Raw genomic sequence first — 19,788 nt, forward strand, 5'->3', positions numbered from 1 at the left:
TAGGTTCTCTTGGATGTACTCCTCCATGGATTTGGTTTCAGCTTTGGAGAGTGGATAATTCCTCCCTTTAGGAAGTGGGGCTCCGGGAAAGAGGTTGATCTTGCAGTCATAAGGACGGTGGGGTGGCAGCACGTCGGCTGCTTTTTTCTCAAACATATCTGCGAAGTCCGCATATACTGATGGAAGGCTTGGAGGAGTTTGTATACTGGCTATGGGGATGTGGAGCAGAGGAGTGACTTTAGCAAGGCAGGAGTGGAAACGGGAGGTACCCCAGGAGGCCAGTTGTCCTTCAGTCCAGTCGAACTGTGGATTTTGTATCCGAAGCCAAGGGAGACCAAGGATGACAGGCTGTGCTAGGGAATGAATGACCTTGAACTGCAGCTGTTTGGTATGAAGGACTCCTACGGTCAGGGGTGCTGACTCAAAATGGATCAACCCTGAACCAAGGGGGGTGTTATCCAGAGTAGTTATTTTGAGACCATGTCTTTTCTACAGAAGAGGCAAGCTAACTTGAATCATAAAAAGGTGGTCCAGAAAGTTTCCTGCTGCCCCTGAATCAATGAAGGCTTGAGTGTGGACAGTATTCTGAAGGAAGGTGAGGGTAACGGGTACCAGAATCCGAGAGGAGTGAGGGGATTTAGTAGAGATCATGCTTAGAGCTACCCCAGTGTTATCCCCTAAGCATTGGCTTTTCCCAGACGAATGTCACAGTTCTTTAGTTGGTGGGAGTTAGAACCACAATAAAAGCATAGTTTCAATCTCCTTCTTCTCTGTCTTTCAGACTCTGAGGGTTTGAAGGAGGAAAGATCCATGGGTTCCTCTACTGGGGTGGCTGGATAAGTTGAAGGGGTAGAGGATACTGCAGAAACCGGACGAACAGAAAGACGGGAGGGAAGGATTCTCAGAGTTCTGTCTCTCTCGGCTTGTCTCTCCTGGAAGCGAGAGTCTAGACTGATGCAAAGTGTTATAAAGCCATCCAAAGAAGAGTGAATATCACGATAAGTGAGTTCATCTTTTATGCGTTCATGCAGACCCCTCCTAAAGGCTGCCTTGAGGGCACTGCCATCCCAACTGGTCTCTAGTGCCATGGTGCAAAACTCAATGGCAAATTGTGCCACAGTTCTATTGCCCTGGCGGAGATCTAGGAGAGAAAATTCTGCAGCAGAAGTACGGCCAGAAGTCCCAAACACAGAAGTAAGTGCAGAAATGAACACATCAGCGTCGTTCAGGAGTGGAGTGTTCTGTTCCAAAAGGGGAGAGACCCAGGATAGGGCCTTGTCTTTCAGTAAGGAAAAGATAAAGGTGACCCTTGACTGGTGAGACTGAAAGGTGTGAGGATCGTAACGGAAGTGCAACCTGCATTGGTTAAGAAAACCCCTGCAATCAGTAGTACCTTCATACTTGTCAGGCAATGGTATATGAAGCAGAGGAAGAAGCTGCAGTACCAGGAGCAGAGACTGGCAGTACAACAAAAGGAACGGTATTCCTCACTGTAACTAGTAAAGAAAGTTGAGCAGTTATAGCCTCTAGCTTGGAATCCATATTCTGCAACTGTGTGGTATGGGTTCCCAATATCTGTCCCTGCAGATAAACTGCTCGTGCCACCTCATCTGGCTCCATGGCCCAAGTATAATGTAATGCTCGTGGGATACTCCACTATCAGACCAAACTCGGTCAGTAGTCTTCTTATCCCAGCGTCGAGCCGGAATGATAGGGAATATCCCAGAGCAGAGAAAGTTTGCAAGATAAGGTAAGCAGCACTCACCACAGGCAGGATAGTCTTCAGCGGCAATGGTAAAGCAGTCCAAGGATAAACCACTAGAATGGTCAGACAGGCAGGGTTTGGCAACGGTAGAGCAATCCAAGGGTGAACCACTAGAATGGTCAGGCAGGCAGGGTTTGGCAACAGAGGCAATCCAGAACAATAGGGGTTAATCAAGCAGGGAAGTCAGATAAGCAGAGTTCAGCAGCAGTATATCAGTCCAGCAATTTAGGGGTTAATCAGGCAGAGTAGTCAGACAAGCAGAATTCAGCAGCAGTATATCAATCCAGCAATTTAGGGGTTTAACAGACAGAGTAGTCAGACAGGCAAGGTTCATCAACAATAAGGCAAAATAGCAGAAACGATCTATCACACCCAGGAGCACACAAAGTAACACCTATACTTGGGCAGTGATAGATCGTTTCTGTGAAACTTAGATAGGCACAGGATTTGCGCCACAGAAATCCGGAACGGCATCTGACAGAGGAGCGTCAGCGCCGCACGCATCCGGACACGACATAGCCCCTGACAACGAGCAGAGAAGGAGACGCCACGCCCCTAGCAACGGCTAGAGTGGCGCGGTGTGACACAAAATGCCTATAAATACACCTCCCACCTCACTCATACTTCAGTTTTACAAACTTTGCCTTCGTTAGAGGATGGCTATCTCTTCTGCTAGAAGAGTTTCCGAATTGTCTGCTCTCTCTTGTGAGTCTCCTTATCTGATTTTCCAACAAGATAAAGCTGTTTTGCTTCATTTAAATTTTTGCCTAAGGTTGTGAATTCTTCTTTATGTCTTAATCCTAAGAATACTCTTGAAAGGTCTCTACATTCTTTGGATGTGGTAAGAGCTTTGAAATATTATGTTGATGCTACTAAAGATTTCAGAAAGACTTCTAGTCTATTTGTTATATTTTCTGGCTCCCGGAAAGGTCAGAAAGCCTCTGCCATTTCTTTGGCATCTTGGTTGAAACTTTTGATTCACAAAGCTTATTTGGAGGTGGGGCAGTCTCCGCCTCAGAGATTTACAGCTCATTCTATTAGATCAGTTGCCACTTCTTGGGCTTTTAAGAATGAAGCTTCAGTTGATCAAATTTGCAAAGCAGCGACTTTCTTTGCATACTTTTACTAAATTTTAACATTTTGATGTGTTTGCTTTTTAGGAAGCAGCCTTTGGTAGAGAGGTTCTTCAGGCAGTTGTCTCAGTTTGATTCTAATTCCTTTTGATTTGAGTTTTTCTGACATTTTTAAGAAAACTTAATTATTTTTATTTATTTATTATTTTTTTGGATTTAATTTCTCAGCGGATTTAGCTGTTTTTATTTTATCCCATTCCCTCCCTCTCTAGTGACTCGTGGACTTCCACATCTTGGGTATTATATCCCATACGTCACTAGCTCCTGGACTCTTGCCACTTACATGAAAGAAAACATAATTTATGTAGTAACCTGATAAATTAATTTTTTTTATAGTGGCAAGAGTCCATGAGACCCACCCTATTTTTTTGTGGTTATGATTTTTTTTGTATAAAGCACATTATATTTTCCAGTTCCTCTTTTTTTGTGTGCTTTTACTCCTTTTTTACACCTCACTTCTTGGCTATACGTTAAACTGAAGTATAAGACAGGTGGGAGGTGTATTTATAGGTATTTTGAGGTTTGGGAAACTTTGCCCCCTCCAGGTAGGAATGTATATCTCATACGTCACTAGCTCATGGACTCTTGCCACTATGAAAGTAATTAATTTATCAGGTAAGTTCTTAAATAAATTATGTTTTTTAGTATAGAGATGTTATATATATATATATATATATATATATATAACCTTGCTAAAATATTACAGTACTTTTCATTGTGTACCAGTTTGTTTTGCAGTGTATAAGCATCTAAAAAGATCTATAGTATGCACCCTTACTGAAGTTTGCTCCTTTAATGTAAAGGCTTAAATGAGATATTTTTACCCTTTATAAGATCCTGTAAAAAGCAGATTTACAGGAACATTAAGTTAAAAAAAAAAATCTCCTGCAAAAAAAAACATGGGCCCTCAATAGAAGCAGCCCCGTGGTTTGATAAAACCACTACATGTGTAACAGTAATTACCGTTCTCTCTGGGAGATGAGCTGTGTTGGTTTTGCACCAAATATTTGTTCTGGAATCAAGGTAAAAAAGTTCTTCAATTAAAAGACATTTACTCAACACGGTTTTGGGAGTTTGAATGATTCTTGAAAATGTGAATGACTTTTGTTATTTTTACACTTAAACGTTCACCTTAATGTTTTTTTTTTCTTTGTGATCCACTCATATAATGCTCGTTTTAACATTGTATTAGTACACAAATGCACGTTAGTAGTTATGTGCTATTCAAAAATGAAACGTGTTGATACGCGTGCCTTTCTTAACCAGGCATGTAAATTGTTTCAGAAAACAGTATGCACTTCCATTTTTCATGCCTCCCCTAGACATATATTGTAAGTATACTGTGTGAAATTGCTATTTAAAAAACATGTGGATATTAGCGCTGCAGAATCTACTGGCGCGCTACAAATAACTGATAATAATAATGAAGCTAATTCACATCAGAACCTATACATAGGAAAATAGCAGCGATTTTAAGGTACAGTGCACTGAAAACCGCGTAATTTGATTTGTATTTGGCGCAGAGGCAGAACTTTTTTTTCACTTTTTGCGATAAGAATTTTTTTAGTGAAAATGTTTCTGCAGGTCATTTTGAAATTATATTTTTGCAGTAAAGCACCATCTCAATTGCAATGTGTTGATTCACTGGAAAATAAAGCAATTTTTAAAGTTTTTTTATTTCTATTTTAGCAGCAGCAGTTAAAAATTGCAATGCAAAATAGCTGCAGAGAATTTTTTTTTTAATATCTCTTGAATAAATCTATTTCCTTTGCTCTTGGTCTAACACGTGGTATAAATGTAGTAATAACAAAGGTGCATTGTTCACAAGAACGTCTTACATTCAGTAGTCACAGGAGTTGAAAAAACCTTGATAGTCAGTTATCAGTCGATATGCTGCCACTTTGCAGTGCTGCGCCGTATTTGAATCTTCTCTTTAAACTTGATCAGTGCAGCCAGAGCACAGTGCTGTTTGAAGAGAACAGCCTGATGTGGAGCAGCACTGCAAGGCGAAAGTGCTAACAGTTCCTGCATGTGTCCTATTCTTTCTGCATATATGCTGCATTTATTGCAATGAAATCTCATATCACAGAATGTTCTGCCTTGAGAGTATTAGGTGTAATATTAAAGTTTAAACATATTCTGGGATCTACCTGTATACTTTGTCCTTCATTGCGAACATTTACATAGCAGCAAGCTCTATAGAATTCTGCTCCTGCAAGTGTTGAAGTGGAAAAACAAGTCTAGACCTGCAAATTATTTATAACCAGCTCTGGATTCTTAATGTGAACACTCTGCAACAGCAATTACATTTAACGGAAACATAACGGGAGCAATTTTATTTATTTTTAAAATAAATCTGATTTAAAGGGACAGTAAAGTCAAACTTAAATGTTCACGATTCAGATATAGCATGCATTGTTAGACAACGTTCCAATTTACTTATATTGTCAGTTGTTTTGCTCTCGAGATATCCTTTGTTGAAGAGTAAATCTAGGTATGCTGCCTGGAGTTTAGCAGGGTGCAAATGTCTTTAGTATTCTATGGCAGCAGTGTTGCAAACACTGGTGCCAGATGTTTAGACATGTGCACACTACAGGATCACTCTTTAACAAAAGATACAGAGAGAACTAAGCAAAACAGACAATACATGTAAACTGGAAAGTTGCTCTATCCAATCTATTTAAGTTGAATTTTTACTTTACTGTCCTTAAACAAAATACAAACTTTTTCTTGTGATTTACAAGAAAAATACATGCATTTACTGTATATGGTTTTCAATCAAATCTATAAGCGATTTATTTTGCTTGCAGAGCTAAATTTTTTATTAAAGTGCAACACATTTGAATTACAGGATGCATACTCTATTGTATTTATTTTTGAGTGCGCAATAAAATATGCACACAGCTTGAAGAGTATTTTCAAGCGCAAATTGTAAGCGAATGCGCTTGAAAATATGTGGCATATCTTTGTGAATCTAGCTGATAGATAAACTTTCTCTCCATAGCTTATGTGCCTTGTTACTTCTCAGCAGGACTGGCATGGAGCACACCTGGTGCCTTGGCGCAACTGTGTGTATAGATTTAAAGCCTTTGTAGAGTTGTTAAAATATCAAGCATTTGAGTAAAATTAGCATGTATTAAATCATTAGCATTTTATTATTATTTATTAAGGTTGAATGTCCCTTTAAATTGGATATTGGAGATGTGACTACTTTTTACAGTAACACGACAAGTGATTTTAATAAGGGTGTGTGCAGAGTTGATCGCAACAGTATTTTTTGTTCTTTACACCAGCTCTTCTTGTATAAACTGAAGTACGTTTATAACATTACAAGTGCACTTTTATTTCAAGGTTTTGCTTTTTTTTTTTTAAAGGTTAAAGTTCTGGCACAACACAAGGAGCTGGAGACCAAACTTCAGTCTCTGCTGCAGTGGGTTGGAGATAGTGTGAGCTCGTTCGACAACATGAAGAGCAGTCATTGTTTAGACTTTGATCTCAATAAGCTGCAAAGTGAACTGACATGTGCAGAGGTGAATATGATAAAAACTACTTAACGCTAAAAGCTTAAAAAAATTCTGACATTGTGAAACTTATGGTACTAATTGCAAGCTATGATACCTAGTGGTTTGTAAAGTCCACAGAAAAGACACATGATAAGTAAATCACAATAAACTGAACCATTTTTTATTTCAAACACTGTCCTAAATTCCAACATTCTATTACGTTCCAGGGAGCATAGTTATATGGCACTTATTTATATTGGTCTAGTAAAGTAACAGTAGTATGTATAGGGATAATCTCAGTACAAAATTCCTGCATTATATGTGTCGTGACTAACACCTTTTTTGTTCTCTAACAGAATATGAGGCAGTCTATAGCTGATACTAGGCTCAAATTGGACAGTGTTGCTTTTGAAATTCAGCTCTTTATTTCGGAAAGAGCCCAGGACTTGACCCCACAGCAGAGCCGAGTTCTTCTCCATCTTCTGAATGAGCTTCAGCGTTCCTTCCGGGAACTGTCAGAAAAAATGGTAGCGCAGGACAAAGTGCTGCAGATTCGTGAGCAACAAGCAAAATCTAATGCTGAATTGAAGGTCAGGTGGCTTTGCCTGAAGCCAGCACACTAACTGCTAATGAAGTCATATGTGCTGCAAAGCTGACCGGATGTGCTTAACACAGCATCTTGTTCCCTTGTGTGACGTCTAATAGGCGCACTCTAATGCATGCAACATAACCAGTCACTGGACCAATGCAAACCATGTATAGCTTACTGCATGTCGCCTTTTAAATCAGGAAACCTCACATTAATATGCCCCTTTGCTTGCTCTTGCTGTGGTTTTAACATTGATCTGTCTGAATAACCATGTTCTTTTGTTTGTTTTTAACATCTTGTTTTGCTTTTGGTTTTCTAGGTTTGTCTTCTTTTAAAAGTGAAGGATTTCTGACACAAACTGAGGAGTTCTGCCTCAAACAGACACTTTGTTCTATCATCTTTAAAATAAATGAAAGTTTCTCTGTGAATGTAGAATAGACCCACATAGACTTGTATGCAAGGGACACATTGTGCTCAGGTGTTATTTAGGGAGTCTGTATAACCAAGGAGCAGGCACTGGTAGACTGAGGCTCTAGATAAACAGATCAACCCATTCTTTTTATTAATTAAGTTATATGTCAACCTAATTTTACTAAAAAAAACAACAAACAAGCAAAAAGAAAGTAAGTATTACATGTCAAAATATTTTCAAATTTTATATATATTACATTCCAGACAGTGTTATATCTAAATTTGTAAAAAATAATAATTTAAATAAAAAGTAATACAGATTGTGGAGTCCTCTTTCTGGTTGGTGCCCTCTTCTTGGTTATTCTTGTGTTTTGTGGAAGAGAACAGCCTGATGTGGATTCATGGTTTTCTTGTTCTCTAATTACTCTAGACTCTACAGGAACAGCAGGCTGTGTGCACCCAAGGACTAGAAGAACTTAGCTCTTGGGCAGATGAAACAGATAAAGCTGTGAGTGGTCATCAAGCAACCCTTGGAAAACATGACCTCTCTACCCTTCAGGACCAGCAGCACAGTATTCGTGTATGTATCAAGTTGTTTTGGCTTCTATTAAGTTGGACAATTATTGTATAGAATTCTAGGCTACTGATATTAATTGCTTAATAGTGTAACAATACTAAATGATATGGAAGCTCTTCTGGCTGAGATACATTTAGTAAATTGAATTAGATGCTAGTTTAATGCCTTTTTATGAATTAATAGGCTACTTATTCTATATAATTAGTCTTCATTTTTAACCACAAGATGTTAAAGGTAAAAGAAGAGGTGCAATTTGCAGTTAAATTGATAAAAAGTTCAAGTGTGTCTTACTATACAAATAATTTCGGTATATATTGAAGTACATGGAGGTTTACTGCTCTGTTAAGAGTTCTGCAGAAAAAAGGAGGGAATTTTATTGGGAAATTAAAAACGGGTGGAAATATATCAACCCTGATAAGTTGTACCTTAATAATGGTATTTATTGATAGCAGTAGGTGATAATAGAACTTGCTTTTATTACTGGAGATATTTACAAGGTTCATAAATTCCATTCCTCAGGACCCAATAACAGACTCAATTTTCAGGATTATCTTGGATGAGAACAGGTTAGATAACCACAATTAGTGAAGCTGTTGATTATGGGCATTTTCTAAGGGTTGTTCACTGTTCAAGATTCTTTAAAGGGACAGTATGTATCAATTTTCATATAACTGCATGTAATAGACACTACTATAAAGAATAATATGCACAGATACTGATATAAAAATCCGTATAAAACCTTTTAAAAACTTACTTAGAAACTCCAAGTTTAGCACTGTTGAAAAGGTTAGGCTGAGACACCCACTGAAATTGGCTGGAAAGCAAAAAGAACAGACACTCCCCAATCTCCTCCCCCCCCCCCTCCCCTGCATATGAAAAGACCCTTTACACAAACAGGAGCAAGCTGGAGTAGTCTACTTCTAAAACTTTGGGGCTTGGTTAGGAGTTTAAAAATTAGCACAATGTTATTTAAAAATAAGCAAAACTATACATTTTTACAAAAAAATTTGACAAAACATTTACACAAAGAAAAATCTAGTGTACAATGTCCCTTTAATGGTATTCTTTTTGTTAGTCACATTTACTCAAGTAATAGAGAATACAGTTATCCTTATGGTCGTGTTTGAATACAAATCTGTATGATTCTCAATGCATTACAAAGTCATATAAGTGGGTGTTCTATCTGCCTTTATGGGTGTAACAGATATTAAAATGCTGAAGCATAAGTATAATCATATTCTCCATAAGGTATGCTAACAATATCATACATCTTCCCATATCTTCACTTGCCACTCTTTTATTAGTAAAAAGTTTTTTCCATATATATATATATATATATATATATATATATATATATATATATATATATATATATATATATATATATATATATGAAATAAATTAAAATGTCAGTATGTTATTTTCTGTACGGTGAATCATAATACACTTTTATATTTCAAATATGTGTATAAAATCGTAAGGAAAGTACAACAAAAATATAAATGCTTCCTGAATGCTGACATAAACAGCAAATGTATCAGAGTTGTCTAAATGTGCAAAGATTATACTTTAAAACGGAAAGCAATGTTAGGAGAGACACTCAATTTTTTTTCTTCAGAGAAATTCTGCTAGATGAAAATACTGCAATCTAATTGAAGGGACATTAAACACTGAGGTTGTAATATAAAATGTCCAGTTATTTGTAGTAAAAAATGCAATATGCATTCATTATTTATTTTGTTCCCTTTTCCTATAATTTAGTTCCTAAAAGTGTGGACTTTTTAATTCCTGTTAAAAGTAGAAGTGCAGACTTTATACTTAATGGGATATGAAACCCAAATCTTTTCTTTCATGATTCAGATAGAGCATGCAATTTTAAGCAAGAGAATGGAAAACATTGATAATAGGAGTAAATAAGAAAGTTGCTTAAAATTGTATGTTCTTATCTGAATCATGAAAGAAAAAATGTGGGTTTCATATCCCTTTAACACTTCTATATTTCACACAGTCATTGGTTGCACACTTTAACGACTCATTTATATTATCCCTAATTGTTCTCAACAGAGAAGGAAACCTATGTGGTGTCCATTGTTTTATGTATATTAAAACATATTTTCTTTTAATATATATTTCTTTCTTATGACACGGTGAGTCCACGGGATAATCAATTACTGTTGGGAATATCACTCATGGCCAGCAGGAGGAGGCAAAGAGCACCACAGCAAAGATGTTAAGTATCATTTCCCTTCCCACAACCCCCATGGCTTAAATCTTGGTCTGCTTACATTTCTTCAAAATCTAAGCTTTTGGCAATCCCTTACAAGGGACAGACCTTTTCTTCTGTTAAGTGTGATCAGTCCACGGGTCATCATTACTTGTGGGATATTAACTGCTCCCCTACAGGAAGTGCAAGAGGATTCACCCAGCAGAGTTGCTATATAGCTCCTCCCCTCTACGTCACCCCCAGTCATTCTCTTGCACCCAACGACTAGATAGGATGTGTGAGAGGACTATGGTGATATATTTAGTTTTTATATCTTCAATCAAAAGTTTGTTATTTTATAATAGCACCGGAGTGTGTTATTCCTTCTCTGGTAGAATTTGAAGAAGAATCTACCTGAGTTTTTCTATGATTTTTTTTTAGTAGTTAAGATCATATTGCTGTTTCTCGGCCATCTGAGGAGAGGTAAACTTCAGATCAGGGGACAGCAGGCAGATTAATCTGCAAAGAGGTATGTAGCAGTTTATTATTTTCTGACATGGAATTGATGAGAAAATCCTGCCATACCGTTATAATGTAAACTCAGCCTTGAATGCAGTAGATGTAGCTGATATCAGGCTGTCATGTATGTATATTTTACACTTCAGTTTTCTGGGAAATGGTACTTCTCTGGCTTTTAAACTGTATACATAGACTTAACCTATTTTGCAGGGACTTGCAATAGGTTTTAAATGACAATTAATTATTGAGGTAAAATGTTTTTTTGCTGGCATGTAAAAACGTTTTTTTCTCTGAGGTACTGGGTGAAAAAATGTTTTGGGCACTTTTTTTCCACTTGGCAATAGTTTTGATTTAAATTAGAGCAGTTCACTGATCCCTCTCACTGTTATGTGTGTGGGGGAGGGGCCATTTTGGTGCTTTCACTATGCATCAGAAAAACTCAGTCAGAGGTTCATTTTCTTCCTGCATGATCCGGTTCATCTCTACAGAGTTCAGGGATCTCAAGAGTCTTTTTTGAGGGAAGTAATCATACAGCAGAGCTGTGCTGATTGTATTGACTGTGATATAAAAAACGTTTATTTGTGTATTTTTTTTTCTGCTGCCTGGGTTAGTTATCATTTGCTGAGGGGAACAATCCTTTGCTAAAACTGTATATTCTGACAAAGATTGATGCTATAACTTAATTATTTTATCTGTTATAATATTTTTCTGTGCTTCTTAAAGGCACAGTTCGTTTTCATATTATTTGTAAATTACTTTGAAAAGTATTTCCAAGTTGCTGTTTATTTGCTAGTGTGTTAAACATGTCTGATTCAGAGGAAGATATCTGTGCTATATGTGTTAATGCCAAAGTGGAGCCCAATAGAAATTTATGTACTAAATGTATTGATGCTACTTTAAAAAATAGTCAATCTGTACAAATTGAACATATTTCACCAAACAACGAGGGGAGAGTTATGCCGACTAACTCGCCTCACGTGTCAGTACCTGCATCTCCCGCTCAGGAGGTGCGTGATATTGTAGCGCCGAGTGCATCTGGGCGGCCATTACAAATCACATTACAAGATATGGCTACTGTTATGACTGAAGTTTTGGCTAAACTACCAGAACTAAGAGGTAAACGTGATCACTCTGGGATGAGAACAGAGTGCGCTGATAATGCAAGGGCCATGTCTGATACTGCGTCACAGTTTGCAGAACATGAAGACGGAGAGCTTCATTCTGTGGGTGACGGTTCTGATCCAAATAAACTGGACTCAGACATTTCAAATTTTAAATTTAAGCTTGAGAACCTCCGTGTGTTACTAGGGGAGGTATTAGCGGCTCTGAATGATTGTAACACAGTTGCAATCCCAGAAAAAATGTGTAGGTTGGATAAATATTTTGCGGTACCGACGAGTACTGACGTTTTTCCTATACCTAAGAGACTTACTGACATTGTTACTAAGGAGTGGGATAGACCCGGTGTGCCTTTCTCACCCCCTCCTATATTCAGAAAAATGTTTCCAATAGACGCCGCCACACGGGACTTATGGCAAATGGTCCCTAAGGTGGAGGGAGCAGTTTCTACTTTAGCTAGCGTACCACTATCCCAGTGGAGGATAGCTGTGCTTTTTCAGATCCAATGGATAAAAAATTAGAGGGTTACCTTAAGAAAATGTTTGTTCAACAAGGGTTTATATTGCAACCTCTTGCATGTATTGCGCCTGTCACGGCTGCAGCAGCATTTTGGTTTGAGTCTCTGGAAGAGACACTTCAATCATCCACACTAGATGACATCACACACAAACTTAAATTCCTTAAGTTAGCTAATTCATTTATTTCAGATGCCGTAGTACATTTAACTAAACTTGCGGCTAAAAATTCAGGATTCGCCATTCAGGCACGCAGAGCTCTGTGGCTAAAATCCTGGTCAGCTGATGTTACGTCTAAATCTAAATTGCTTAATATTCCTTTCAAAGGGCAGACCTTATTCGGGCCCGGCTTGAAAGAGATTATTGATGACATTACAGGAGGTAAAGGTCATGCCCTGCCTCAGGACAAGGCCAAAGCCAAGGCTAGACAGTCCAATTTTCGTTCCTTTCGTAATTTCAAAGCAGGAGCAGCATCAACTTCCTCTGCACCAAAACAGGAAGGAGCTGTTGCTCGCTACAGACAAGGCTGGAAACCTAACCAGTCCTGGAACAGGGGCAAACAGGCCAGAAAACCTGCTGCTGCCCCTAAGACAGCATGAATTGAGGGCCCCCGATCCGGGACCGGATCTAGTGGGGGGCAGACTTTCCCTCTAAGCCCAGGCTTGGGCAAGAGATGTTCAGGATCCCTGGGCGTTAGAGATCATATCTCAGGGATACCTTCTGGACTTCAAATCCTCTCCCCCAAGAGGGAGATTTCATCTGTCAAGGTTGTCAACAAACCTAACAAAGAAGGAAGCGTTTCTACGCTGCGTACAAGATCTTTTATTAATGGGAGTGATCCATCCAGTTCCGCGGTTGGAACAAGGACAAGGGTTTTACTCAAATCTGTTTGTAGTTCCCAAAAAAGAGGGAACCTTCAGGCCAATCTTGGATTTAAAGATCCTAAACAAATTCCTAAGAGTTCCATCGTTCAAGATGGAAACTATTCGAACAATTTTGCCCATGATCCAAGAGGGTCAGTACTTGACCACAGTGGATTTAAAGGATGCTTACCTTCACATACCGATTCACAGAAGTCATTACCGGTATCTAAGGTTTGCCTTTTTAGACAGGCATTACCAGTTTGTAGCTCTTCCATTCGGACTGGCTACGGCTCCAAGAATCTTCACAAAGGTTCTGGGCACTCTTCTGGCGGTACTAAGACCGCGAGGAATTTCAGTAGCTCCGTACTTAGACGACATACTGATACAAGCTTCAAGCTTTCAAACTGCCAAATCTCATACAGAGATAGTACTGGCATTTCTAAGGTCGCATGGATGGAAAGTGAACGAAGAGAAAAGTTCTCTCTTTCCACTCACAAGAGTTCCCTTCCTGGGGACTCTGATAGATTCTGTAGAAATGAAGATTTACCTGACAGAGGACAGGTTAACAAAACTTCAAAGTGCATGCCGTGTCCTTCATTCCATTCAAGAGACCAGAAATTCTCTTCTATGGTGGCTTTATCGGCCACATCTGTCCAGGGGAATGCCATTCAGCAGGCCAGACTGGTCAATTGTAACAACAGACGCCAGCCTACTAGGTTGGGGCGCTGTCTGGAATTCTCTGAAGGCTCAGGGACTATGGAATCAGGAGGAGAGTCTTCTTCCAATAAACATTCTGGAATTGAGAGCAGTCCTCAATGCTCTTCTGGCTTGGCCCCAGTTAGCAACTCGGGGGTTCATCAGGTTCCAGTCGGACAACATCACGACTGTAGCTTATATCAACCATCAGGGAGGGACAAGAAGCTCCCTAGCAATGATGGAAGTATCGAAGATAATTCGCTGGGCAGAGTCTCACTCTTGCCACCTGTCTGCAATCCACATCCCGGGAGTGGAGAACTGGGAGGCGGATTTCTTAAGTCGTCAGACTTTTCATCCGGGGGAGTGGGATCTTCATCCAGAGGTCTTTGCCCAAATACTTCGACGTTGGGGCAAACCAGAGATAGATCTCATGGCGTCTCGACAGAACGCCAAGCTTCCGCGCTACGGGTCCAGATCCAGGGATCCGGGAGCGGTCCTGATAGATGCCTTGACAGCACCATGGACCTTCAGGATGGCTCATGTGTTTCCACCTTTCCCGATGCTTCCTCGATTGATTGCCAGAATCAAACAGGAGAAAGCATCAGTGATTCTAATAGCGCCTGCATGGCCACGCAGGACTTGGTATACAGATCTGGTGGACATGTCATTCTGTCCACCTTGGTCGTTACCTCTGAAACAGGACCTTCTGATTCAGGGTCCTTTCAAATATCAAAATCTAACTTCTCTGAAGCTGACTGCTTGGAAATTGAACGCTTGATCTTATCAAAGCGTGGTTTTTCTGAGTCAGTTATTGATACCTTAATACAGGCTAGGAAGCCTGTTACCAGAAAGATTTACCATAAAATATGGCGTAAATACCTATATTGGTGCGAATCCAAAGGTTACTCTTGGAGTAAGGTTAGGATTCCTAGGATATTGTCTTTTCTACAAGAAGGTTTAGAAAAGGGGTTATCCGCTAGTTCCTTAAAGGGACAGATCTCAGCTCTGTCCATTCTGTTACACAAGCGTCTGTCAGAAGTTCCAGACGTTCAGGCTTTTTGTCAGGCTTTGGCCAGGATTAAACCTGTGTTTAAAGCTGTGGCTCCACCATGGAGTTTAAACCTTGTTCTTAACGTTTTACAGGGTGTTCCGTTTGAACCCCTTCATTCCATTGATATAAAGTTGTTATCTTGGAAAGTTCTATTTTTAATGGCTATTTCCTCGGCTCGAAGAGTCTCTGAGTTATCAGCCTTACATTGTGATTCTCCTTATTTGATTTTTCACTCGGATAAGGTAGTTCTGCGTACTAAGCCTGGGTTCTTACCTAAGGTAGTCACTAACAGGAATATCAATCAGGAGATTGTTGTTCCATCCTTGTGCCCAAATCCTTCTTCGAGGAAGGAACGTCTTTTGCACAATCTGGATGTAGTTCGTGCCCTTAAATTTTATTTACAGGCAACTAAAGATTTTCGACAAACGTCTTCCCTGTTTGTCGTTTACTCTGGTCAGAGGAGAGGTCAAAAAGCTTCTGCTACCTCTCTCTCTTTTTGGCTTCGTAGCATAATTCGTTTAGCTTATGAGACTGCTGGACAGCAGCCTCCTGAAAGAATTACAGCTCATTCCACTAGAGCTGTGGCTTCCACTTGGGCCTTTAAGAATGAGGCCTCTGTTGAACAGATTTGCAAGGCTGCAACTTGGTCTTCGCTTCATACTTTTTCCAAATTTTACAAATTTGACACTTTTGCTTCCTCGGAGGCTATTTTTGGGAGAAAGGTTCTTCAGGCAGTGGTTCCTTCTGTATAAAGAGCCTGCCTATCCCTCCCGTCATCCGTGTACTTTTGCTTTGGTATTGGTATCCCACAAGTAATGATGACCCGTGGACTGATCACACTTAACAGAAGAAAACATAATTTATGCTTACCTGATAAATTCCTTTCTTCTGTAGTGTGATCAGTCCACGGCCCGCCCTGTTTTTTAAGGCAGGTAAATATTTTTTAAATTATACTCCAGTCACCACTACACCCTTGGCTTCTCCTTTCTCGTTGGTCCTTGGTCGAATGACTGGAGGTGACGTAGAGGGGAGGAGCTATATAGCAACTCTGCTGGGTGAATCCTCTTGCACTTCCTGTAGGGGAGCAGTTAATATCCCACAAGTAATGATGACCCGTGGACTGATCACACTACAGAAGAAAGGAATTTATCAGGTAAGCATAAATTATGTTTTTTGGGCCGGCATTGGCAGAAATAATTTCCGATATCACGGGTGGTAAGGGATCTTTTCTGCATCAAGACAAGACAAACTGAAGGGATGTCAGACTAATTTTTGTTCCTTTCGTAACTTCAGAGGTAAGTCTTCCCCTGCCTCTACCAAACAGAAACAATCCAAGCCCTCTTGGAAGCCTGGTCAGTCCTGGAACAGGGGGAAGCAATCCAAGAAACCTGCAGCTGAATCCAAGTCAGCATGAAGGGCTTGCCCCCTATCCGGGATCGGATCAGGTGGGGGGCAGACTCTCTGTTCGTGCAGGCTTGAGAGTGAAATGTCCCAGACTCATGGGCAGTGGACATTGTTTCTCAGGGGTACAAGTTAGAGTTCAAGACTTTTCCTCCCAGAGGCAGGTTCCACCTCTCAAGATTATCTGTAGACCAGATAAAAAGAGAGGCGTTCTTAAGATGTGTGCAGGACCTTTCCCTATTGGGAGTAATAGTGCCTGTCCCAAGTCAGGAACAGGGTCTTGGGTTTTACTCAAACCTGTTTGTAGTTCCCAAAAAAGAGGGAACTTTTAGGCCCATTTTAGATCTAAAGTTACTAAACAAGTTCCTCAGAGTGCCATCCTTCAAGATGGAGACTATCCGCTCCATTCTGCCCTTGATTCAACAGGGTCAATTCATGACAACCATAGACCTGAAGGATGCGTACCTGCACGTTCCCATTCACAGGGATCATCACAAATATCTGAGGTTTGCCTATCTAGACAAACATTTTCAATTAAGAGTGCTTCCATTTGGCCTTGCCACAGCTCCCAGAATTTTCTCAAAGTTCCTGGGAGCTCTATTGGCAGTAATTCGGTCTCGGGGAATCGCAGTGGCGCCTTATCTGGATGACATTCTGGTTAAGGCGCCTTCCTTTCAACTAGCAGAATCTCATACAAAGATCCTGTTGGCGTTTCTCAATTCCCATGGTTGGAAGATCAATCTGAGGAAAAGTTCTCTTGTTCCGACTACAAGATTGATCTTCTTAGGAACCATCATAGATTCTCTAGCTACTAAAATTTTTCTGACGGAGGTCAGAAGAGCCAAGATTCTGTCTGCTTGCCTGTCGTTACAATCCGTGACATGACCATCAGTGGCCCAATGCATGGAGGTAATTCGGTTGATGGTGGCTTCCATGGACATAGTTCCGTTTGCTCGGTTCCATTTGAGACCTCTGCAGCTATGCATGCTCGCTCAGTGGAATGGGGATTACACAGATCTATCTCAGAGAATAGTTCTGGATCAATCAACAAGGGACTCCCTACCATAGTGGCTGTCGCAAGAACATCTGTCCCAGGAGACGTGTTTTCGGAGACCCACTTGGGTAATTGTGACCACGGATGCCAGCCTGTTCGGTTGGGGAGCAGTCTGGGACTCGTTAAAGGTGCAGGGACTTTGGTCCCAGGAGGAATCTGCTCTATCCATAAACATTCTGCAGTTGAGAGAGATCTTCAATGCCTTGATGGCTTGGCCTCAGCTGGTCCTAGCCCAGTTTATCAGATTCAAGGCGGCCAACATAAATTCAGTGGCCTACATTAACCACCAAGGGGGAACTCGGAGTTCCTTAGCCATGAAGGATGTGGCACGGATCATCCAGTGGATGGAGGCTCACAATTGTTGTCTATCTGCCATCCACATTCCAGGAGTGGATAATTGGTAAGCGGATTTTCTGAGCAGGCAGACTTTCCATCCTGGGGAGTGGGAACTCCATCCGGAAGTGTTTTCCAGGTTAACGACCAAATGGGGGATACCAGAATTGGACCTGATGGTGTCTCGTCAGAGCACCAAGACCCTCAAGCCTTTCTGATAGATGCTCTGGCAGTTCCTTGGAACTTCAGGTTGGCATATCTGTTTCCTCCGTTTGTTCTCCTTCCGCGAGTCATCGCTCCCATCAAGCAGGAGAGAGCATCAGTGATTCTACTAGCTCCTGCATGGCCTCGCAGGATCTGGTATTCAAATCTAGTAGAGACGTCGTCCCTACCGCCGTGGAGACTACCTCTCAGGAAGGACCTTCTTCAGGGGCCCTTCCTTCATTCGAATCTAGTTTCTCTGAAGCTGACTGCTTGGAGATTGAACGCTTGGTTTTAGCCAAGAGTGGATTTTCTGAATCGGTTATTGAGACCATGGTTCAGGCTTGTAAGCCTGTTACTAGAGGGATTTACCATAAGATATGTGGTAAATATCTTTATTGGTGTGAGGTTAAAGGATATTCTTGGAGTAGGGTCAAGATCCCAAGGATTTTATCTTTTCTCCAGGAAGACCTTGAGAAGGGGTGATCTCGCAGTACCCTTAAGGGTCAGATTTCTGCTCTTTCCATTCTGCTACATAACTGTCTGGTGGACATGCCGGATGTATAATTTGTTTGAGCCTATGCATTCTATAGATATTAAGTTATTATCTTGGAAGGTTTTGTTTCTTACTGCTATTTCTTCTGTTTGGAGGGTTTTTCATTCAGATAAGGCAGTTCTCCGTACCAAGTTTGATTTTATTCCTAAGGTTGTTTCGGACGGACATATTAATCAGGAAAGTGTTGTTCCTTCTCTCTGTCCTAATCCTTCTTCTCATAAGGAACGTTTAGTACACAACTTAGACATTGTGCATGCTCTTACGCTCTATTTGCAGGCTACAAAGGACTTTCGTCAGTCCTCTGCTTTGTTTGTTTGCTTTTCTGGAAAACGTAAGGGTCAGAAAGCTACTGCCCCTTCTCTTTTCTCTCTGGTTGAGAAGTATTATTCGTTGACAACAGCCTTCTGATAGAATTACAGCTCATTCCACCAGGGCGGTGTCTTCTTCTTGCGCCTTCAAGAATGAGGCCTCTGTAGAACAGATTTATAAGGCTGCGACTTGGACTTCTTTGCACACCTTTTCTAAATTCTATACTTTTGCCTCGGCTGAGGCTTCCTTTGGGAGAAAGGTTCTATAAGCAGTGGTGCTTTCTGTTTAGGTTACCTGTCTCTCCTGTCTTGTCCCTCCCTTATCATCTGTGTCCTCTAGCTTGGGTATTGATTCCCAACAGTAATTGATGATCCCGTGGACTCAATGTGTCATAAGAAAGAAAACAAAATTTATGCTTACCTGATTTTTTAATTTCTTTTTTGACACGCTGAGTCCACGGCCCTCCTTGTTTTTTGCAGACAGTTTTGTTTATATAAACCTCAGGCACCTCTGCACCTTGTGTTACTTCCTTTCTCTCCTTTTCCTTCGGTCGAATGACTGGGGGTTGTGGGAATGGAAATGATACTTAACAGCTTTGCTGTGGTGCTCTTTGCCTCCTCCTGCTGGCCAGGAGTGATATTCCCAACAGTAACTGATGATCCCGTGGACTCACCGTGTCAAGAAATAAATAGATTTATCAGGTAAGCATACATTTTGTTTTTAAAAAAATACTTCTCCATATTATCCTTGCGTAATATTTGCTTTAAATGAATCTTTTCATCCAACATCCCTTTAAATCATACTGAACAAAACAGCACTGATAATCGGATCATATGTCGCATACAGTATGTGATCCTGGAAATCTATTCTGATAGTGGGTGGTGAGGACAGGAGGGATTCAGAGCTAATTCATTCTTAGCATTATAGCAGCAGGATAATAACCCCACTTTATAGATCATTAGTTGGGCACCAGAATCTGTTATACAAGAC

At 40.4% G+C, this 19,788-nt stretch overlaps 1 protein-coding gene across 6 annotated transcripts in view; it reads left to right on the forward strand.

Annotated features, from left to right (window-relative positions):
- The window catches only part of MACF1 (microtubule actin crosslinking factor 1), a 413,635-nt gene that overhangs the window by 120,854 nt on the left and 272,993 nt on the right, over nucleotides 1-19,788 (forward strand). For 3 of the 6 annotated variants that reach the window (XM_053707285.1, XM_053707286.1, XM_053707290.1), the window contains 3 exons: nucleotides 6,273-6,428; nucleotides 6,758-6,991; nucleotides 7,832-7,981. In XM_053707285.1, coding sequence (XP_053563260.1) covers nucleotides 6,273-6,428; nucleotides 6,758-6,991; nucleotides 7,832-7,981 — 540 coding nt within the window. The remainder of the gene's footprint in view (nucleotides 1-6,272; nucleotides 6,429-6,757; nucleotides 6,992-7,831; nucleotides 7,982-19,788) is intronic. The other 3 variants (XM_053707287.1, XM_053707288.1, XM_053707289.1) reach the window with 1 other exon arrangement.

The sequence above is a fragment of the Bombina bombina genome, chromosome 3 (assembly GCF_027579735.1).
Source record: "Bombina bombina isolate aBomBom1 chromosome 3, aBomBom1.pri, whole genome shotgun sequence".
In the NCBI taxonomy this organism is placed as follows: domain Eukaryota; kingdom Metazoa; phylum Chordata; class Amphibia; order Anura; family Bombinatoridae; genus Bombina; species Bombina bombina.